General features: G+C 38.2%; 1 protein-coding gene across 4 annotated transcripts in view; it reads right to left on the bottom strand.

The window, feature by feature from the left end:
• Positions 1-1,312: 1,312 nt before the first annotated feature.
• The window catches only part of LOC134664275 (centaurin-gamma-1A), a 424,789-nt gene continuing 401,883 nt past the window's right edge, over positions 1,313-24,218 (bottom strand). For all 4 annotated transcript variants that reach the window (XM_063520824.1, XM_063520825.1, XM_063520826.1 and 1 more), the window contains 10 exons: positions 17,941-18,193; positions 17,076-17,344; positions 13,774-13,939; positions 13,004-13,195; positions 12,384-12,544; positions 11,473-11,584; positions 10,727-10,844; positions 9,437-9,556; positions 6,175-6,397; positions 1,313-4,368 (listed from right to left, as the gene is read on the bottom strand). In XM_063520824.1, coding sequence (XP_063376894.1) covers positions 3,943-4,368; positions 6,175-6,397; positions 9,437-9,556; positions 10,727-10,844; positions 11,473-11,584; positions 12,384-12,544; positions 13,004-13,195; positions 13,774-13,939; positions 17,076-17,344; positions 17,941-18,193 — 2,040 coding nt within the window. In that variant the 3' untranslated portion in view covers positions 1,313-3,942. The remainder of the gene's footprint in view (positions 4,369-6,174; positions 6,398-9,436; positions 9,557-10,726; positions 10,845-11,472; positions 11,585-12,383; positions 12,545-13,003; positions 13,196-13,773; positions 13,940-17,075; positions 17,345-17,940; positions 18,194-24,218) is intronic.

Below are 24,218 nucleotides of genomic sequence, written 5' to 3'. Positions count from 1 at the left end.
GGAAGCGTTTAACTACCTAGAGTAGGCACAGAAGGGTTCAGTACATTTGGCTTATTAAGGGAAACCTTAGGAATATCACATCGACTATTATTAACCCTGGGATAGTCCTGTTAACATTACTCGGCATGTGACCACTTCTACCCGATTTGCAGTGCATAATTATTTTCCATCTTTTTTCACGGAAACGTACGAACGTGTCTTGCTATTTCAGTCAGTCTCCGTACAAAAAGTATTGAGGTCGACTGAAATAGCATGACAAATACGAACGTTTCCGAGAAAATACGATGGAAAATAATTATGCACTACATCTGTCCTATGTAAAAATAGTTATAGATAACCTTGTGTTTTTTTTATGTGAAAACATGCCCAGTAACATTAAAAAGATAAATTGAAGTTAGTTAAGAATGCACAAATGAGTAGTATGTATTTCTCTTCCAATTTAAATTATTTTATACACAGATATACCCAAAATAGCACCCTTAACAATGAAACAATGGAATGTAACGTCAATATTTAAATAAATAATTCAAAAATATCTAATGAATTAAGTACCCAAGGGTAAGCGATTTACCACTAAAATTACCCTAAAATTACCCTACGAATAGCATTGAGCTGAGATCTTGTACCTAATTATTTTACGTATACCTATTAAAATTTCTAATCTATCGAGTTGTACAAACAAGAAAACTAATCTCAGTACCCCTAGAATTACATTCGATAGCGTTACGAGCGTTCACGTTTGCGTTGTCTATTTTCGTATGGGATTTTGAACAGCGCGCCAAGCAGGAGGTTTTGGAAACTCAAAATCCCATACAAAATGACACTTAACGCAAACGCGTACGTCATGCCACGCTATCGAATAAAATGTACACTAGGCGTACTGGACCATTTGGTACTTTGTCACACTGACAATAGTATGACGTCTGTAACGACTTTCATGGCTCCTCTACACGATGGGCCAACGCCGGCCACTCCAAGGGACGCATTTATGCGTTAGAGGGAGCAAGCAGGGCTCGGAACCGGTATTTTTCAAAAACCCCGAAATAGACCAATATTTTGAATTATTTTATGCTTTTTACGTAAGACTGGATTATGTATTTAGGTAATGAATATGTGTTATCAGATTGTCCAATTAAAAAAGAAATAATAAACCAAAGAACGAAACAGAACGTAATAATACCGGTATTTTTGTATGGAGCAAATACCGGTTTCCGAGCCCTGGGAGCAAGTGATATTGCTATCTCATTCTACCGCATGGCTGCGTCCCTTAGAGTGGCCGGCGTTGGCCCATCGTGTAGAGGAGCCATCATATTGCTTGTCAGTGTGACAAGGTACGATATGGTACTCAAATTACTGTATCAAACCTTGGTAATCGATGTTACCACAGATTTTGTACAACTTTTATTTAGCTCTGTATGTGATGCATGTGAATATAGATGAAAAATAAGATAAGTCATTAAACACCGTAACAAAGCAGAAATATCTCAACACGCCAAATATCAAAACTAAATCACCAATTGATACGTTTCTGGGGGCTTAGCCAAGATGACATCGACAAACGCCAAACGAAGAGAAAAAATTGGAATGACAGATGCTACGGAAAGTCACGCGACTATTTTCCATAGAGCTATTTCTATACATTATTTAACACATTCAGTGTTCAGTGCTACGCCCTACGAGCGTAGCCGATAACACGGGAAAAACCGTATGTAGCGAAAAGCGCCTACGAACAGTGAACTCCCCTAGCGAGTCGCTGGTAATGAATGTGTTAAGTTTCGATTAGAGCTTTCTATCAACGATTGTCACCTTGGCTAGGACCCCTGTTATCCCAATAGATTTTTACTATACGTTTGGCATTTTGACTGTAAGTAGTTTGCTCGTAAATCATAAGTTTTCGATAGCGTGGCGTGACGTACGCGTTTGCGTTGTCATTTTGAATGGGATTTTGAGTTTCCAAAATGTCCCGCTTGGCGCGCTCTTCAAAATACCATACAAAAATAGACGTAACGCAAACGCGAACGCTGGTCACGCTATCGTATGAAATACACTAGGGGTTCTGACTCAAAACTTTTTTTTTCATATGTTTTGATGACTGCACATCTATTCGTCTGTAAGGTCGGTTTTCCATCTGTCAAATATCTTGATCCAATGTCTGTGCACCTCACTCTCTCACTAAGCAAAATGTGAGACGCAAGACACATTGGACAAAGATATTGGATAGATGGAATACCACCCTAAGCTAAACTACTATTGCACGGTTTAGTGAAAACATCAACATTTTAAGGTTTGCGTCACATTTTAAAAGTGTATGAAGAAACAGCTTTTCTCCTATTAATTACTCAAAATCGGTATCCACACGGTATAAGTTAACTTTGGTTAAAAATGCAACCGATCATGTGACACTAAAGTGACATTCTATAGAACTTGCTAACTATGTCAGGCGTGGCTCACTCCGCGATTTCGTCGCTTTGCTACAGGTAGCTAAAAGTCCATCCGTTCGACCCCAATTTTGGGGTTTGCCATAAGCCGCGCGTGGCGCTGTCGCCACCTAGCGGCCATATCTGTGATGATCGTGACAGGACAGACGCATTTTGTTAGAGAGTGAGTCTTCTGTACCTAGTACTATTATTTATCCTGTGACTATGTAAACAAACCGCCATATTGAAACTGTCACTGAATGATGATTTCAGAATGGCGGTTTGTTTTCATAGTTTTTTTTTTCATAGTAGGAAGTTCTATAGAATGACACTTTATAGTACATTACTACACAAGTGCGAAAAGTAGGCGATTCGCAACAAGTTGCGATATATTTGAATCGACACGAGTTGCGAATTACCTTTTCGCACGTGTATAGTACGTTTTACAGTACATATGGCTCTTTAAATTTTCGACATATGCACGTATTGTGCCAATTACCGTACTAGGACGGTAAAGTAGCATACATTACTTACTGTAAAAAGTTTTGTTGTACATCTATGTCACTTTATACTAGTTTATAGTCTTTATACCAATAGGCAAAACACGCAAAAAAATGAAAATATTGAAGTCGCAAAATTGACAGTTAAAGTAGATGGCGCTGCAAGTGGCCGATTGACGACCTATTAGTTGCAGAGCTATCTAATTCAGCTGTCAAATTTACTGCTACAGTAGTTGCGTCTCAGTTTTCTTTTGCCTATGCTTTGTAGCCATGTTTAAAACCCTGACCGGAAGTGACAGGACAGTTCGACAACAATATCTGTCAATAACGACCATTTTGACAATCAAGATATTTACAGTATAAAGTCAATAACAGTTACTCTGTTACAGAATTCCAAAATTTGAATCAACACCAATAACCAGAAAGAGACCTAACATTAGATTCGTATATCTCCGTCCCTTTCCCAACACGAATTCGTGTTTTCATACAAAAATCACGTGGGATCCATATTTAGCTCGGAGTAATTAACAATGGAGCCGCCATTAACAGGCGTTCCCCTCTGTCGAAAATAGGCGGCCAATGGTCAACCACATGTATGGACTGACGTTTATCTGACATGACGTTCCTATACATTTGATGTGCCCCTCCCCCGCAAAAAACGGCAGACTATTTTGTACCGAAAATTTTAGGCATGGCGTCTCCATTGGTTATATCCTCCAAGATATTTAGTCTAAAAATGTCTGTCGCTAATTGTATGAAATTGCTATTGAACAGAAATTTGAACTATGGGATATGTCATAAATTAGGACTATACATTTTTATCTAATAATTCCTCTAATGAATATAATTTAAGTATCTTTAAATTGACAGATAAAATTCACGTATAATTTAGATAATTATATTTATAAAAGAAACTCGTTTGCAACTGCAAAGAAACATTTTCACAATGACATTTTTTTATTTAAACTAAAAATAAATTACAATTACAGTAAATACCAACAATCGGGTAACGTAATCCAAATAAATTAAACAATACTTCCACACTTTCCGTTGGTCAAGGACAGATTACCCCCTAAGCCCCCGAGCGAAGACCCCCTGCCTAGCGTCCCGTGGCTGAACCCATTCCCTTCATAACCATTCATGTACTGATTATTTTGTAAACCGATCAGAAGTTCGACTAGAGCATTCGCCGCGCTCTGAGCATTAAGCAACTCGAAGATAATACAATTGCATTCCGGTTCGGGATTTTTCAAGTTGCTTTTATTTGAGGAGTTGGAGCTGGTGTTGGAGGAGTTGTCGGAGGGTTGGGGGGGGTTGGGGTGGAGGGGGCAGAGGAGCTGGAGGTTCTTGGGGTAGTGGGGGGGTACGCCGGAGAGGTGGTTGGCGGCGGCGCGCGCGTAGAACACGCATGTGTGCCCGTCCGCGTCGGGGTAGTTCGGGTTGCCGTTGTGCTGGAAGAGAATAACATGTACATTAGATAAACTGAATATGTTTAGAAATGGAACTCAAATTTTGTCTCTTTCTAACAAACGCTAAAGACAAAAAGACGGGTCTCTATTGTTTCCCAAATAGTTTTAAGCCATAATGTATTGTTTGTCCGAATTTTCGTTAGTCATAATTGGTTTTTCTCAGAAACGCGTAACTTTTCAGGATTGCCATAAAACAAACCTAACCTAACCTAACCCATCTATAGAATAACCTTACGAAAATCCTGAAAAGTTAACGGTTTCAGTTTTATGACTAACGATAATATGACAAACGTTACATTATGACTTAAAACTTTATGGGAAACAAAGGGACCCCCAAAAGGACAGATAAGGACAAACGATTATTTCATCACACTCGCTCAGTAAATGTGGAATTGCACTCAGGTTTAGCGGGAATTATAGAAAAAGCGTTCTCCCTAGGAAGTTATGAAGTTTCTAGTGCCATAATTAACAGTTTTTTGTCTTTATACTTAATTTTTGTATCGCAAGTGTGATGAAAAACATTGTGTGTAACTCGGGGCATAATAATATTGCAAACTCGAGTCTATAAATCGCTCCGGCAAGCCGTCGCGATTTAACTTACTCTCGTTTGCAATATTCAACTTACGCCCTATGTTGCACAATGTACTATAATATACGACTGTACTTGCTAGGTTAGTCAATATTTATATCTCGGAAATTTAGTGTGGCCGCAGTGTCTACAAAATTTAGTTGTCGTGTTTGTAAAATACAATATGACATTAAGGGCCAGGGCTATAACCGCGAAAATCGTAGTTCGCAAATTGCGGGGATTTTTCTCTGTCACTCTAATTACGCCTTCGTTGGAGTAAAAGAGAAAGATCCCCGCAATTTGCGAATTTCGGTTTTCGCGGTAGCCGTTCAGTTGCACCAACCACATTTGATAGACTGATCAACGTCAGCTGGCGCGCCCCGGCGTTTTACTATGAAACTTTCCATACATAATAATTTAGCGAATTTTTTAACGATGCGAACAGTTTGGTGCAACCGACTCTAATTGGTAAACAATGTGTACTTAAACGAGTACAGTAAATAATGTAATGGTAATATTTCATCAAACCATAAATGTGAAATGAGAGCCAAGTTCAATATTAAAAGGATGCGTTGTTGAGTGTCGAGTTTTAGTTTACTTGGGCTGTATTAAAGCTCAGGAATTGATTTTTGTGATTATATCTATAATAGACATTGAGCGGGTCAGACACGTTCTTTGCTTTTATTTACTATAGAATTGTTACTCAACTTTATAGTGAAAATATACAGAAGCGTCTGGGTTATAACCGCGAAAATCTTAACCGCCTATTGCCGCCGCCTTTTATCTTGTCTATACCGGCATTAAGTCCGCCTGTTGTATTTTTGGTATGTGCAATAAAGTTTAAAATAAATAAATAAAATCGAAGTTTGCAAATTGCAGGCATTTTTCTGTCAATCTTATCACGCCTTCATTTACTCCAGTAAAAGAGAAAGATCCCCGCAATTTGCGGATTTCTGTTTTCGCGGTAGCCCCTCTGACACGCTTAACGTTTCGCTGGCCTAATATTACAGGGTTCCATGTTACATTTTCAAGATAGTCGAAATTCGATTTAATGTCACTATGGCAATCTTCAAATTTCAGTTCCACAAAAGTGAAATATAGAATCCTGTAATATCGGCACAGCGGTCTGTAGTTATAAATCGTCCCTAGATCACGGTTGCAAAAATGTGTTCGAGTTTTTCTAGATGAGAATGTTTTTTTGATGATAAGGTAGAACTCACCCATATGAGCAGTTGTGCGGCAGGTAGCTGTCCCGCAGCCGCCGCGGCGCGCAGCGCGAGCGCGCGCTCGGCGGGCGAGGGCGCGCGCGGCGCCGGCGCGGCCAGCACGCGCGCCAGCGAGCACACGGCGCCGCGCGAGGAGGCCGTGAGGAGGGACTCCACTCCGGTCGGCACCTCGGTGGACGACAGGAACGCCCGCCGCTCGTATTTTAGACGGATCCACCTGAAAAACGTTTCAATATTAACTAGAGACGCAACGGATAGTTGTTTGGCCGGATACCGGATATTCGGCTCGATCGTCGGCCGAATATCCGGTATCCAGCCGCCGAATATTCGGCCAGCGAAATTATACCTACGTTTCGGTTTTTCAGGAGCGCACTGTGCAGGCTTTGATCTGTTTCGTAGTGAAAATTCGCGTGGACGCATTTATAGGTTCGAAAATGAGTGCGCGTACAATATAGTTTTAAAGTATTGAACGAGTACGATTATGACCGTGACGGTTTCTTAAATCCAATTTATTGACTCCAAAATCAACCAAAATTACTATCTCATATCAGAGATGGGCATTAATCGATTAACTTTTTAATCGACTAATCAATCGATTAAAAAAGTTAATCGTCAAAATTAATCGGCGATTAATTTAATCGCGATTAATTTAGTCGACCTAACATACGATTGAAATTGAATTAATCTTAATATTAATCGATTAAATTTCTCGATTAACTCTCGATTGAAAGTAGACAGGTGGTCATTTTTGTATGTAACTAAAAATCAAAACTTCTTGCGTACACATTAAAAACCATTCCAGTGTTATAAATGTGCTTCAATAATATAAGATGGTTACATTGGTTACTATAATAATGCGGATAACTTAGCGCGGCATCTCTATAGTTCATTTTTTTAGCATTAGAAAGAACTTGCAAGAAGGTAAGCGATCTTGACATGTCTTTTAATTGAAAAACGCTTTTTAAAAATCAGTAACTATTACTTACGAAAGCAGAAGAATATAGATGATCGTATTAGATTCATAATTGTTTCATATTTGCCGTAACTTATTTTTAAAATGTGTTTTTCAATTAAAAGACACATCAAGATTGTTTACCTAATTTCTAATGCTAAAAAAACGAACTATAGGTAAGGGTTTAGGGCTTGTAGCGCAGGTATAAAAATTAGAAAGAGAACGACGTATGTGTATGAAAGAGCAAACACATTACTTACCTCTTATCAGTTGTTTTCTATAAGGTTTCAACTTGTCAATGCAGTAATTACTTACTACTTACATCGAACGCTACACTTGCACTCCAAACCTTTTGCGACACGGATTTAAATTTTGTGAAAATGAGTGCCATCAGACGAAATGTCGAAAACTTTGGAAAAACCCGGAAGTTGATGATTTTTAGTACGTGATTTTGGGCACATTTTTCGGGGTTTGTAATAATTTTATATTTCAAGAATTTATCATTGGAATATCACAAATAGTATACCTTTCTGATGGCAGTAAGATTTTTCCTATATCTCTTACTAGTATGTAATTATATATTTACATAAAATATGATTTAGCCTATGCAACTTCCAACACTGATTTCGCAGTAAAAATCGATGCTATATTTTTTTTACCATTTTTCCTAGAATCAGGAAACAATTATGTGATACATATATTAATTTCCGGCAAAAAGACAAAATCATGCATTTAAGGGTTTAACACCTGGGTAAGTTGAGAAACTAATAACACGTGGCATATAATACAGTGACATAAAATACTAAGCATACGTACTCTTTGTCGGTTTGTTTTATTGTTTACACAGGACTAGAAATTGCAAAATAGATAACAATCCGTTTATCCATAATTTGCCATTGTTATACGACCTTAAAAACTGTCAACATAACCCGAGATAAGAACCTTTAACAAAAAAAATTGCCTACAGAGCTTAAAATGCCATTATTATATCTTCGTCAGCCGGTCTATATAATTCGCACAATAGTAAGTACCTTTCGAGAGCAAATGCACGTGTTTGTTTAAAAAAATGATAATTTTGCTTTAGGTATGCCTATAGCGATTTCAGTATTTTATTGATAACAAAATGGGACGAACTCTAAAACATCCCTTTTCAAACAAAAACAAAATTCGAAGACGGTCGAAATTAATAGTCTCCAAGTGAACATACATAAAAATTCGTCTGTTACTTATATTATTTATAAATGTTTCAGACGAATTAGGCACCTCGTTCTTTTTTTAAAGTCGGTTAAAAAGACCATATTTATTGCTAAAATTAACCGAGAGAAAATTAATCGAACTAATTAATCGATTAAAAAAATTAATCGCCGGTAATTAGTCGACGATTAATTTAATCGTGACAATATTAGTCGGAGCTTTTCGACTAAAATTAATTAATCGTCACTTTTAATCGTTGCTCGCGATTAAGTCGGTTAATTTTAATCGTTAATCGTCAGTCGATTACATTTTGCCCAACTCTGTCTCATATCCGGCCAGATAGTAGGTCACTATCCAGTATCCGGCCGGAAAAAGAGAGCCAGATAAGCTAGATACCTAACAGTAACCGGATATCCGGTGCCTCTCTAATATTAACTCTATACCACATAAAGTACAAATAAAGCTATCTGCTGTTAATTAATTATCCTAAGTCAGGGCTCTCGAAACCCCGGCTCGCGGGCCGAATATTCGGCCCGCGAAGCGTTAAAATCCGGCCCGCCGACAGCGTTCCGATCCGGCCCGCGAGAGCCTCTGAGGCGCAATGTGGCCCTCAGGTAAAAAAAGTTTGGAACCCCCACTCCTAAGTCAATAGGGAGTATTACTGCAATGTTCTGCCGCCAGAGTGCAGCGCTAATTTATTTTGTAAACCATAGTGCAACTTACACATACTAGACCTTAAACAGTTTTCACTATGTCATTGATGCACCAAGGCGGTTTGTTTACAGGTGGCCTACCGCGAAACGCAAAAATCAAAATTTCTTTATTTGCTCTATCGATCGACTAAGCAAGAGTGATAAGGCAGAAACCGAACTTTCGATTGCCTTGTTTCACGGTAGGCCATGTGATTGACCTAGTAACGCATGATGTCATTGATGATGTCAATGAGGTCTATTTACTGTATGTGCCAGTGGTGCCACCTACGCAGAACTTTACCTAATATTCTCTATTATACATATTTTTTGATGTTGAATTCAAAACTAAAGCTATAAACAAGCCATAAAAATTATAAGTACTTTAATTATATCTTCTATCATTAAACTAAAGTATTACCTTTCTTTCTCCTCCCGACTAGAAGACGCGATAGGTTTTATATGCCCTCGTAGGTCCGCCTCCCAAATGTTGTTGGCCAGCGCATTGCCCATAGACACCATGACACTCACGTGACCCAATCTGCAAATGGAAAAACACAATACAAATATATGGCTGTCGGCTTCCGCGTCGAGCGTGCATTCCGTGCCCCCAAGGTAAAAGTAGGTATACAGGGTGTTTGGCGTTCTTCAGTTTCGTTTGCCAAATTAAAACGGCAGATAGGTTGAGTCATTTGCTGTCTTCTCAGGCCCAGAAATTTTTAATTTGGTGCAAAACATTTTTTTCACGACCTATTATATTTTTTTTGACGACCGGTCTGGCCTCGTGGGTAGTGACCCTGCCTATGAAGCCGATGGTCCCGGGTTCGAATCCTGGTAAGGGCATTTATTTGTATGATGATACAGATATTTGTTCCTGAGCCATGGTTGTTTTCTAAGTATTTAAGTATTTATATATTACATATATCGTTGTCTGAGTACCCACAACACAAGCCTTCTTGAGCTTACCGTGGGGCTTAGCCAATTTGTGTAAAAATGTCGTATAATATTTATTTATTTATGACAGTTTATCGTAAATTTCAAATTTATACTTGCGTAGTAGTAAAAAACCCATTAGCAATTTTATTTTTCCAGGCATGAGAAGATAGCAAATGACTCGAGCTATCTGCCGTTTTAATATGGCAAACGATGTACCAAACACCCTGTATATAAGCACACCTCACATAGTACAGTATACTTAGTATTAGCAAAGAGAATAAATTCTATAGCGACGGATTGTCAAAGTAAATTATGTAGCCATTGTAAATTTACTGCCATCTTTCGACAGAACATAAAACTGTTAGAACGCCATTTGACTTTGATCCTTATTCTTTCACTGATATGTGTTAACTTATATAAAATATTAATGTATGGTTCCATGTTTTCGAGCGATGGCGCCACAACCTTCAGCCTATGCTCGAGTAGATGGCGTGAATATTAATATTTAAAAAGTTAACACATATCAGTTAAGGAATAAGGATCAAAGTCAAATGACGGTCAAGCAGTGTTAATCTTCTGCCGAAAGATGGCAGTAAATAAACTGTAGCTACATAATTTACCATGACAGTAACTCTCTACTTCAAATCCTTTTTGGTATTAGGAGTTAATAATGGATTTAGATTCATTTATTTCTCAATAAGTATTACATGTTTTTATTACAAACGAATATAAAGATGAATACGTATTAAGATCGTCGATATGATAGAGTACTCACGGCCACTCGTCCAGGTCTAGTGATCGCACGCGTGAGATGTGCGAGCCGAGATTTCGGTGTATGCCCGAGCACTCGATGCAGATTAACACTCCCAGGTTCAAGCTCGCCCAGTCAGGGTCTGGAAATTAGAATAAATATTACTGAACTGAACGCGTTAGCCAGTATGTCTACTATGTCACCTTGTGGTCTAAATCGAATACTTAACGTTGGGTTGGGATTGAAACTTCACGGCAATAAGCCGATCTACACCACTTAGATGGTTAGCAGCTTCTATTTAGCGAACCCATAGACTAGGAATCCTCTAGACCGAGTTTAGAGCAATTATTTCATGCAACCGATGATGCCAAAAATGCGGGGGTGCGCGGGACGAGGTGAGCGAAGTCCCGTGCCGTGATTGGTCCGTTCAAAGACACGGACGTCATACAAATAAACTTTCGACTCGAACATGGAGTAAATTTACCGTATGCGTGGCAGAGGGGTATAGCTTCGTTTAGATTTAAGTTGGCAACTAATCCCAATAATTGGCGAAGACACTAGATTTTACGAAAGCGACTGCCATCTGACCTTCCAAGCCAGAGGGTAAACTAGACCTTATTGGGATTAATCCGGTTTCCTCACGATGTTTTCCTTCACCGAAAAGCGACTGGTAAATATCAAATGATACTTCGTACATAAGTTCCGAAAAACTCATTGGTACGAGCCGAGGTTTCAACACTTTCAACCATGCAATATCTATGGGTACGTACCGTTAGCCCCACAATCTGCACATTTATCGTTGCCGTGGACCCGCCGAATGTAGTACGTGGCGCGAACATCGCCTGTGGAGTTGGCGCCCGTCGGCGCTGGTAATCGGGACGTCTGTGAAAATTATTACATTGTTAAACAAATAAATGAAGTGAAACTGTATGTAAAGGAGCCCACTGATTAACAGTCCGCCGGACGGTATCGGCCAGTCAGTTAGAACAAAATTGTGACAGTTCTGAACAACTAACAGGCCGATACCGTCCGGCGGACTGTTAATCAGTGGGCCCCTTTACAAGTTCAAACCATATCAAGACGGAACGTACACATGATTTAATATAATTGTCTGATATATCATTTGGCAACTTTTTGTACGAAGCAATTATTTTGTCAACAACATAGAAAAAAAAATGGAATATCGGCAAATATGACAGTTATTGCATGAAAATTAATTTGTGTAGATACGGCACATTTGTTATGGAGCGTTTACAAGACGGGGCCACGTGTCACGCGGCACGAGCCACAATAGAAACATTAAAAAGAACGTTTCGATGTGTTGTGTGTGTGATCTATAGTTCGTTTTTTTAGCATTAGAAAGAACTTGAAAGAAGGTAAGCGATCTTGACATGTCTTTTAATTGAAAAACGCTTTTAAAAAATCAATAACTATTTACTTATGAAAGCAGAAGAATATAAATGATCGTATTAGATTCATAATTGTTACATATTTGCCGTAACTTATCTTTAAAATGTGTTTTTCAATTAAAAGACACATCAAGATTATTTACCTTTTTTCTAATGCTAAAAAAACGAACTATAAAGGGACGAGTTTTTGAATAAAGGTATTTTCGGACGGATGAAACATCCGAGATTTTTTTCACAGTAACCAATATCTTGAAACTGGGATAAACACTTACCCTTCCTTGTAAAGAAGCCAGTATCTGTGCCTCTACGGCGCACACCCACGCATCTCTCTCAGCCGCGGCTGCCGCGCCGCTAGCGCCACCTACTTCCCAGCGCCATCTCTTGCCGTCCAGCGACACTATTGTGAACTCGCATGAAGCGCCGCCGTCGGCATCTGGTGGAGGAACATTAATTTATTATCTCGATTCGTAGCACTCCAAAATTTAAATAACCTCTATTTATCAGCTTTTGAATTTTTCATAGAAGTATTTGTTGCAACAAGATAGAACGCGGAGATATTTTTTCTGCTGAAACGATACCGTGAATCGTGACAGTAGAGGAGTAGTGCTGTATAAAAAAACCGAAACGTCAGTAACTAATAAAAAGTGACCAAGGCCTCCTGTGCCCAGTTGATTCCAGTCAGCCCCTTGTTCAACCAGCCACAGGGGCATCAGTCGAATTTTATTTTTACTGAGGGCTTGTGGCGCCTCTGGCCATGCTAGTGCTCTAATAATCGAAAAATGTTCGTAGATCCAGTTGCTGTTATCATTTTAATTTCAAATTAATAGATATCCTGGTCACGGCACCAAAATGTAAGAACATGACTTTATTAAAACCCAAAATGAGACCTCACCATCATCCCCATCCTTTTTCACGCCGCTGCTCTTCATCCGCCTATGTCGTTTCTTGACATGCGGCGTATCTTTATCGCCATTAGCCTCAGCCTCTGAAGCGAGAGATTGCCGCGACGACGCAGGCTCTTTCAGCGTGTCGAACGCTGACATCAACGCCTTGTCAGTCACGCGGACTGGCTTGTCTTTGTATCCTGAAATTAAAAACAGGAATTAAGTCTAGCTATAAGTTGCCGGGTACGAACCATGGCTCGTTCCAATGCGTTTTTAGAACTTGTGTATAAAATATATTTGGGTCTATGAAAACAACGTGAGGAAACTGGAACAACCCCTATAAGTCAATCCTTAATCCTTCTTAGTTGGAATGTCAAATAGCAGAGGCTTTCATAACTAGTGCCTACGGAATTTCTTAGGATATTAGATGCCTGCTTGCAACTCCCGTAGTGAACCGCGCCGAAAAGTTAGGACGCTATACTTAGATTTTTTGAATAAGAAAGCCTAGCGGGTTTTTGGCAGTGAATGTGTTAAATTTGCACATGCAGTAAAATTTTAAAGTAAAATAGCGATCAATAAATTACTTCTATAGGGCCAGCTTGTGTATTGTCAGCAATCCGCGCGCCTACAGAAGGTCCAACGAATGGCTCGCTATTTAGTTGCTCTCCCGGTCGAGAGTGTAGCAATAAGATTAATAAAAATCTTAATTAAGTGCTTCTGCTTTTTTATTTCAACTCCCAGACAGACCCAAACTTCCAGAGTTTGGATATGGACTCACCAAGACTCAGTCCCCCGATGCTGTCATGCAGATCCAGACTGCTGTACCCATTGTAGCCTGGCACGGTTGTGATGATGGACTTGGAGCCTCTCGGCTTCTGTCCGGGCACCTTCACTGTCACGTATTGTAGGGAGATCTCCTTGCCGTTCACATCCTCCATGTAATCCTGGAAAATAAAAGACTGACATTAGAACCCACGAAAAATTAAAAAATTGTGGTCCTATAGTTCGTTTTTTTAGCATTAGAAATAACTTGAAAGAAGGTAAGCGATCTTAACATGTCTTTTAATTGAAAAACGCTTTTTAAAAATCAATAACTATTACTTATGAAAGCAGAAGACTATAAAAGATCGTATGACAATCATAATTGTTACATATTTGCCGTAACGTATTTTTAAAATGTGTTTTTCAATTAAAAGACACATCAAGATTGTTTACCTAATTTCTAATGCTAAAAAAAACGAACTATAGTCCACATTCAAATAATGTAAACTTCTCTTCAAAATACGTTACGTTGTTCAAGAGTTTACTAAATATAGTAACTTTTGTCGTAAATGGCTTGACAAAGCTATAGTTCTCAATCAAATTATATTTAGACCCATGTTTGGTAAATAAACACAGTTTTGTCAAGCCTGACAATAGTGGCAATATTTAAAATGGTAGGTAATGAAAGCTCACGGCATTTAATGTGTAAACTCGTTAGGAATCACAAAAAGTACTAAAAAGTTCATCAAAGGATACTGAGTATGAATGGTGTGAGTATGATTTTCATACTTGTTTAATTGGAAAAACCGGGCAAGTGCGAGTCGGACTCGCGCACGAAGGGTTCCGCACCACAATGCAAAAAAAAAAAACAAAAAAAAGCAAAAAAAAACAGTCACCCATCCAAGTACTGACCCCGCCCGACGTTGCTTAACTTTGGTCAAAAATCACGTTTGTTGTATGGGAGCCCCATTTAAATCTTTATTTTATTCTGTTTTTAGTATTTGTTGTTATAGCGGCAACAGAAATACATAATCTGTGAAAATTTCAACTGTCTAGCTATCACGGTTCGTGAGATACAGCCTGGTGACACACACAGGCGAAAAATCAATAAAAGTCGGACAAAACCAAAAAACTTCTAAGTAGCCCCAACAGGCAAAAACCAATCTTAGCGGGTAGTCCAATAAACAGTGCACGCTACTCGCATAATCATTTTCATGTTAGAGTCATCTACGCGACACGTTCTCATTCCAAAGTTCGACTTGTTCAAAGGCGAATATTTTAGTGCTCTGCGAGTGTTACTTATGTGCTTACTTATTTATCGTTTGCTTCCAGAAAGTTGTGATTTAATGATGGATACCCTTCCAGGAGGTAATAACCTAATTACTAATAGTTACTTTTGATAGCTATGCTTGCTTGTTTATTATAAAAAAAAATAAGTGTAATGTCTTGTATTTTTTGCACATTGTTCAACTTCACCAAGGAGAAAAGTACAACTTCCTGATAGATCCGGTTTTGATATTATCAATTTTAGAAACTACAGAACTTGGATTTTAACATACAACCATTATTTTATGCGACCTTACGCGACATTTTAACAAAATTTTCATTTTAATCGATGACTAGTTTAATCAAAAATGTGACTAAGCGACATTTTTTTTTAGGCAAATGGCTATGGAAGACACTTTCAAGAGACTTTTAGTGTCTTCCGATCCTTATTTAACAGGACTAAGAAAATTGGGTGGTAAAAAGTCGCTTCCCAAGAAGCTTCGCTTTTAGAAGAAAATGTCATAATATAATTGTAATTTTGTTTTTATTAGTTGGCAAACCTGCATTAATACGATTTCTATAATAATCCTGAATGTTTAGGTTTTGTCCGACTTTTATTGATTTTTCGCCTGTGTGTGACAGACGGACGGACGGACGGACGGACGGACGGACAGCGAAGTCTTAGTAATAGGGTCCCGTTTTACCCTTTGGGTACGGAACCCTAAAAAGTAAAAGCAAAATGTTAATAACCAAGAGAAGTAAAAAGTTCAAAACTTGTTTTTGCACATCACCAGGCGTGGCTCACTCCGCGATTTCGTCGCTTTTCTACAGGTAGCTAAAAGTACATCCGTTCCGCCCCTATTTTTGGGAAAGCCATAAGCCGCGCGAAGCGGTGTCGCCACCTAGCGGCCATATCTGTGCTGATCGTAACTGACGCGTTTTGTTAGAGAGCGAGTCTTCTGTACCTAGTACTATTATTTATTCTATGACATCACTAAGACAAAATATCTTCGATTGTTTTCCAACGTACGTTTGTGTTACATATAGAGTCAAAACATACCACGAGTCTTCTCCTTCCGACACTGACTCTGCGTGTTACTATACTATATACACAATATCGTATATCTAATTTTCTCAAGCACGAAACAATAACACAATTCAAATTCAGTGTAAACTACGTCGTACTAAAGTTAGTATGCAACAATAATATTATTAATAATAGTTCTGTTTTGATCATAACTCGATCGTAATTGCCTTGCACAACACAGGAACAAGTTGTATAGTATATGGAGATGTTTATGTTAAAGCAAGTTAAAGGAAGGTAAACTATAAAATGTATGTCACGACTTGGTAATAAAGTATCGAGAAAATAGAAGTTTACTAATATGCTGGACAAGATGCAAGGTGACAGTTTTCTTATACACGTTGGCTATAAAAATAACTGCATTCCCGTTGCCAGGGAGGTTTTGGGATTATACTCAGCAACTTTTACTATGGGACCAAGCCCGGACGAAAAATGTACTGCTAACAATTTACAACTAATATTATAAGATTTATAAGCAGATGGAGTTGAAAGTATAGTCCCGGTGAATCCGGTTATATTAGCTGAAAATTGTTGCGCATTAGTTTTCGTGCGTTGCGACATCTATTGTCAACTAGCAGTAGGTACTGATAAATTCCACTACTTGACGCTAGATGTCCACTACGAAATAACTCGCGTTTTGTTAATAAAACTGATGTATGGAGTTACCACTCATTCTATATTTATTTTTATACTTATTTATCTATGGATGGATTGATAGCAAAATAGACTAGTATGTGAATTCAGTTTATAAAATATATTAATTATTAATAGCTGTTTTATTTCGATGTGCGAATGCTGTTACGCATCGTCCCCCTGGCCATGAGGTGGGCCCATTATGGGGGAGTATGTGGGACTCTCCCAGCTCTTTTCAATTGTGAAAAGAGGGGGAGGAGCCTTCCCACTAAACCCACACCGGCGTCCTGGGATCGCGAACATACTACCACGAATTATTAGGTAATAGTACTCACATGTAAACTAGGATGATAAGTCAATCTCCCATCATCGCAGAGCGTCACATATTTCTTCTTCCACTCCTTATTGAGGGCTTTACTACTCTTCTTATACAAATACCCCTGTTTTAAGGGTATCGCCCGACCGGAGCCTAGCTCTCCGTTCTTTAGTCGGTCGTCTCCTTTCTTTGACGGTGTGAATAAGTTCGATCTTCTTCGTGATTTTCTGGAGGTGGTAGGTGTGGACGATGGCGTTGGTAGGTCTTTGTCTTTCACTTGGAGGTTGTCTGTGAACAAATGAATCACAATTTAATGTTTGATTAATGATTACATACCTCTAGCCGCCCAGAGACCTATAAAAAGGTCTCCTGTTCCATTCTAATTTGAACTTTGTGTTAACACAATAAAATTTCATTTTGCTTGGCAAGGTTTGGTTAGAGGATAAGAGAGTCAAGAGAGTTATAAGTACTATGAATTTGTGTCCAGGACAAAAACTTGATGAGAGCAACGACTGATCTTTTTGTACCGTATTAGTGGCAAATAAGCATACAGTCCACTTGATGGTAAGCGGTTACGGTAGCGTTATGGACACGTACTTTACGGGAGCGCTTTAACAAGACATTGATAGAGTGAAGGAGAAAGAGAGAGGTAGTACGAGGGAGGGCAATGAGATGAGGGAAGGAGGGCGAGCGTGAGGGAATGTGAAAGGAATAATGAGAGGAGGGAGAAAGTGAGGGAAGGAGAAGGAAGCGGGACGGAGGGAAATGGTTATATGCAATGAGGGAGTGATAGTACTGATAGTGAGGGATATAGAACGAGAAGAGAGGAGGGAAAGACTAGAAATATAGCAGATTTTCGCAGAGCAAAGAGGTTTCTAACATACCTAAGCAGTGCGGCTGTGTAAACTTCACATTATTATTCTCCGTCGCAATCGACACGAGACCAGAACTCGACCCGTGGCTCCCAAGCGAATTCCCCCACCGCGAAGACGTATCCGACCCATTTGTACTGTGGATCTCCACCACATGGGTCGACGAGATGCCGCTGCTGTTTGAGGAGGCGTCGAACGACGAGGCGCCTCGGTGGAGGTGGTGGGACGAGGCAGATAGGGTGTGGTGGCCTCGCGGGAGAGAGTCCTGGAGAATTAAAGAGTGGTTAGTTTTATTTTTGACACAATTAGGCCTTAACGAACAAGAGGAATGTATGAAAACCACACAACATACGTCATAGAATTTCGATATTATTTTTATGTCCACTTTCAGTCCGAGCATCTAAGCAATTTAATAGTAAGTATACTAGCTTGGGAAATATAACAGTGGGTCACTTTAATTCAGATACAGACTTCACATGTACAACACTGTCTTACGTGTAATGCCTGTACACAAATACAAATAAATACAAATACAAATAATTTATTGAGAAAAATATAGTACAGTGGTTGTTCTTAAAGACTAACAATTTATATAGAGACAAGTAGTTTACAAATGCCTGAACTAGGATTCCCTGTGTTTCAGGCAGTGAAGGACAATATTAATCAATTTTTAACACAGTACACACTTGACGGTATGTAAGGTAAATGTGAAGAAAACCGTCTACAATTCAAGCTCTTTCGTCGCTTTTAACTCTTGCGTTTTTACAGTCACCAGCAATAATATGTGACAGAATGAAGGCCGCAAAAATATGTGACGCGCTCTTATTGTACTGCGAATATTATCGTGTCAGATATTTTTGCCTTCGTTGTGTAATATATTATTGCTGGTGACTACACATACTCCACTTACAGATGGTAAAAAGATCAGAAGGAGGACTTCTTGTCCTATGACCTATGACAGTCTTCCTGCGATAAATTTTATATATACCAGTCTTCGTCACATTTCCCTTAAAAATATTTGTTGTAAATAGTGATCCAAAAGACTCGAGCCCTGTTATTGTAAAGGCAATACGTCTCCGCTACATCCGGTAGGCACAAGCCTTTTAAATCGCAAAAGTAAATGACGGAGCCATATCTGCCCAAACACAATGGCCAAGCGTGTTACGGGCATGCACGATGCACATGCAAATGTGCCGCATGCGTATGAATAACTTGACGTAACAATATCATCCAATCCTGACCCGGTTCAGACAATGTTGAGTGCCAATATTAATCATGGGTGCTTAAGGGGCCCACTGATTAACAGTCCGCCGGACGGTATCGGCCTGTCGTTAGAACAAAATTTTGACAGTTCCGAACAACTGACAGGCCGATACCGTCCGGCGGACTGTTAATCAGTGGGCCCCTTTAAGGAAAGGATGGCCGGCCTCGAAAAAGGACACTTGGTGTTTTGTTTTAAGGGTTACGTACCCAAAGGGTAGAAACGGGACCCTAATACTAAGACTCCACTGTCCGTCTGTCTGTCACCAGGCTGTATCTGGTGAAACGTGATAGCTAGACGGTTGAAATTTTCACAGATGATGTATTTGTTTCCAATACAAATGATTCGCCGATTTTTTTTAGTTAATTAAACAGCACTAAGTAGGTGCACTTGATTGTAAATTTAAAAAAATATTTGATATATAAGGACGTAAATTTAGGTATCCCATATACATATATTTCAATAATATTTGAACTTTAGGTGAAAAAGAAAAGTTATTCATTGCAATGCCAATTTTTTTAAGATACCTTGTCATTTTTTACAAGATGATTTATTTATTATATGAACATGTACTTTTATGTTATAGAGATACATGAAATTATGATGAATTTTTAATAATCAGTGTACAGTTTTTACAATAAATAAAGAACCGTCCGTTCATAAATTACGTCATTTCAAATTAGGGGGGGGGTTTGTACATCGGATGACGGTAGCATGAAGTAGGAGGAAATGGGGTCATTTGAAGCATGATTTGTGGATGATTATAGGGGGGGGGGGGTCAAAAATCGTCAAAAAGCGATGGCGTAATTTATGAACAGCCCCTTACTGGAATCAAACAATAGAATGATAAAGTCTATCTTACATAACAATTACAAATCAAAACAAGATAATACACCTGAGAATCCCATGTTCTAATCAAACATTATCAGAAAAAATAACATTTTCTCATGTTATTGATAACAGTTTCATAATAATCCTAATTCTCATGCACTCATATCAATATCTTATCTTTATGTCACAGACTGTGAGAGATAAGATAAGATTACTTCTGAGTGTGATATTCTAGAAATCTAGAAGTTAAGTGCGTTATTTGCCAAACTATAGTCTGTATTTACGTATGTATTATAATAAAAGTAAACAAACAATTTGTACATTTTCGGGTAGTTATAACAATTATTGATTAACCAACCAAATACAAAACCACCTGGATCCGTCACTGAACGACCTGACTTTAACCTACATTATTTAATCATGTAATATTTTCATCTACCCTCAATTGGCTTAAGGAACCATTTGAGGGTAGATTTTGTTTACTTTTATTTAAATACCTAAATTAAATTCATTATATTTGTACAGATATCAATCTAGAGTGGCAATGTGAAAGCAATCAAGAAATTATATAATATGAATAACTATATCAAATTAATATTCATCTCAATAATATCATTTGAATAAATTATCTGACCGGATATTAATTATTCATAATGAGGCTGTTTGAATAACACTTTCAATTTAGAAACAGCATTATTAGGACAAAATTGATTCTGACCATATTAGTAAATATCAGATATATTTTAGAGAGATGGGCCAAAATGGTGACCGAATGGGCACCACAGATCACCCGAGGCAGAGGCAGGCCACAAATGAGATGGCAAAACAACCTGGTCTTGTTTTGTGGCGACTGGCGGGAACATGCACAGATCCGTGACGAGAGCCGAAAGACAGGCGAGGCCTTTGCACAGCAGTGGGACACAATATCATCATAATCATCATCATAATGGCTATTAGAAAAAAAAATCTAGAGAAATTTTCTATGGAACCTACAAACTATTCGCCAAGGTTATGACATGTTATGAGTTATTGTTGTCACATTTTTGGCTTTATTAGAAGATTTAGTTCTTGCTTGTAATGCAAAGTTTTAGACAGATCCCTAGAAAATGGAGGATGGATCCACAGAGGTCTGATATCACACTTTAATCCTTCATAGGTATACAAGGCAAAATTTATAACATTATCTTTTGTATTTTCTTTGTATGCAGAAATTTTAGGACTTAACTATGAGACTGGGATCATGTTTTTAGGGTTCCGTACCCAAAGGGTGAAACGGGACCCTCTTACTAAGACTTCGCTGTCCGTCCGTCCGTCCGTCCGTCCGTCCGTCCGTCTGTCACCAGGCTGTATCTCGCGAACCGTGATAGCTAGACAGTTGAAATTTTCACAGATGATGTATTTCTGTTGCCGCTATAACAACAAATACTAAAAACAGAATAAAATAAAGATTTAAATGGGGCTCCCATACAACAAACGTGATTTTTGACCAAAGTTAAGCAACGTCGGGAGGGGTCAGTACTTGGATGGGTGACCGTTTTCTTTTTGCTTTTTTTTGTTTTTTTTTTTGCATTATGGTACGGAACCCTTCGTGCGCGAGTCCGACTCGCACTTGCCCGGTTTTTTTTAATCTGGTCCATTAAAGGGGCAAGATATAGAATAAAGGGTTTACATAAATGCTTTATGCAACATAGAGGAAGAAACTTTAGTGTAATATTTTTTTCTCAAACATGCAATGAAATATTGATGTTATGTTCCTTATAATAGGCTGCGAAGTATGACGTTTCAGGTGCGGCTAGGACAAAAGGTCGTTAATGGAATTTCATACACATCTTGCAGGCCTAGGCCGGCAAAGTCCTCTTTTTTAATTTTCTTTTCACAGATATTTGTGACACAGCATCGTGGCATTCATCCATTAAAAAAAACTAGAGGCAGTATTTGCTTTATGGTTCGTAATGACACTCTGCCACTACGCCTATAAAAAAAAAACAAAAAACAATGTTTGCTATAATTTGCAGTTTTATTTGTATAAAATCAACATGAACTTAATAAATAATACACAAATAAAAACATTTAAAATATTTCATCTAAACGTTAGCGGTAAAAAGGTCTACTCAAACACGCGTAGTTATATTTTTTAAATTGTTATGGAGGTAAAGTTAAAAAATATTCATTCTGTTTTATTGGATTTATGGTGCGTTGTTGATTTTTTGACTTTAATATGAGTTCCGACGAAATAATGAAATTAATATTAATTGTAATCGTAGCTAGGTGTTGGAATTGGCAGCGTAAGCAGAATTGATTTTAAATAACTTGCTGCCTCTGCCGCCAAGTCAAAGACGAAGTATGTATATGGTTGCTTATGGCAATTATATTATTTGAGAAACTAAGAAAAATGGCTTACAGTTTATTAGAAACAGTTTTGTGGCATATTTTAAATGAATGTAACTACAAGTTCGTCAACACTGTGGAAATTATACTTATTTACTCCATGCATAAAGCAACGATGTATGTGAAACATGATATCAACATGAAAGACTATGTAAACTTATGTGACGAAAACGACAGTCAGACGGATACAAGGCGAAAAAATCAAAGATACATGAAAATATACGGGTAGTAAAAATACACGACTCGTGTAAAACATACGCGTGATAATGGTATAGGTACGTGTTGGTTACATTTTGGGTGTAGTTTACTTTTAGTTTTTTCTATAAATAAAACTTGGGTTTCGTGGATTTTTTATTTTATTTATTTCATTGCATGTTTGAGAAAAGCACTATACATACCTCGGCGGGAAATGGGGTTGCCCGCGCTCAGACCTATCCGGCCTCGCTTCGCTCGGCCGTCTATATGTCTTCGGCCGGCAACCCCTTTCGTCCCGGCCTCTGTAGTAATGTACTATTGTTGCAGTGTACAGCACATTTGGGCACTTGCAATTCATGGGTTACATGCAGATTGCTGTCTTATCAGGTACAGTTGCCATTGTATATATTAGGGCAGTCAAAGTCTTTGCAAAAATCTGAACAAAGCCCCTATTATCAAGATGTTTAGTGCATGTTCAGACATTTTTGAGTCCCTTGGCCGCTTAAATATATCTGATGGTGACTGTAGGAGGATTAATTGTGTTCATGTTGGGACATTTATGCAGGTAATGGTTAGAACGGTCAGAAAGACGAAAGGTGGGTGTAATAGATACTCTTGCCACAGTTTCCATCCTGCCGAATTTCCTGTTCCGCTTTGTGAAAAATATGCAGTTTACTACAATGTTTACTAAAGGAATGACACGAAAAACTCTATTTAAAAAAAATATTGTCAGTGAATGCATCATTCGTTATCCCATTTGAATCTTTGAAAAATATAAACAAAAAGTACAAAGTGAACTATGTTACTCCTTAGAGTTCGTCTAAGCTAACTCTGCACTATATTTGATGCACCATAGTGTAGGGCTACGTATAAACAAAGTACATATTATCATATCATATCACATTTTTTTACCATAGAAACTTGACATTTAAGACGACATTCCAACACTGTCACTTAGGTCATTACAAATGCCCTGCAGAGTTAGCTTGGCCCGATTCTAGATGCAAAATGTTGTAACATATGGACCAAGAGACTGAACAGCATTGGTTTTTTTTTTGTTAACATTATTTTAAGGTCCCTATAGAATAGACCAGTGTTTTTCAAACTTTTTCATGATGCGACACCCTTAGTACAAACAAAATTTTTCGCTTATGTATTGTTTTAAGGCTGGTAGAGTCTTAGCGACCTCCCAGGGAGTCGGGATCCAAAATTTGAAAAACACTGGAATAGACTATAATTACCACTATCTGTTCAATACATTTTAAGTACAGTTGTGGCAATTAGACCCAAACATCTTATAGCATAATAAACTCCTTTTAGTAATTAAATTTTATGGAGTGCTTGTAGTTAACACTTCATTAAATGCTAGTTTACAAAGTAAACATGTTTGTTTACATAATTGCATTACTACAGAAGTATCAGTATTATATCAAGAACTAGTAATTTGTATCGTGAACCAATACAGAATGACATTAAGTGATTTGATTTATTAAATTATGCATAGGAATGTAACCAAAACATCCACAAATCAACTTTCGCGGGCTCACTAGTGAATTTCTCTAAGCATATATATATGATTACTGACGTTCATGATTTGTGTTTTAAAGTAGACTCA

This window comes from Cydia fagiglandana, chromosome 5 (assembly GCF_963556715.1).
Source record: "Cydia fagiglandana chromosome 5, ilCydFagi1.1, whole genome shotgun sequence".
Classification (NCBI taxonomy): domain Eukaryota; kingdom Metazoa; phylum Arthropoda; class Insecta; order Lepidoptera; family Tortricidae; genus Cydia; species Cydia fagiglandana.
Note: the sequence above shows the minus strand (reverse complement) of the source record. Positions and strands in the feature narration are given on the sequence as shown.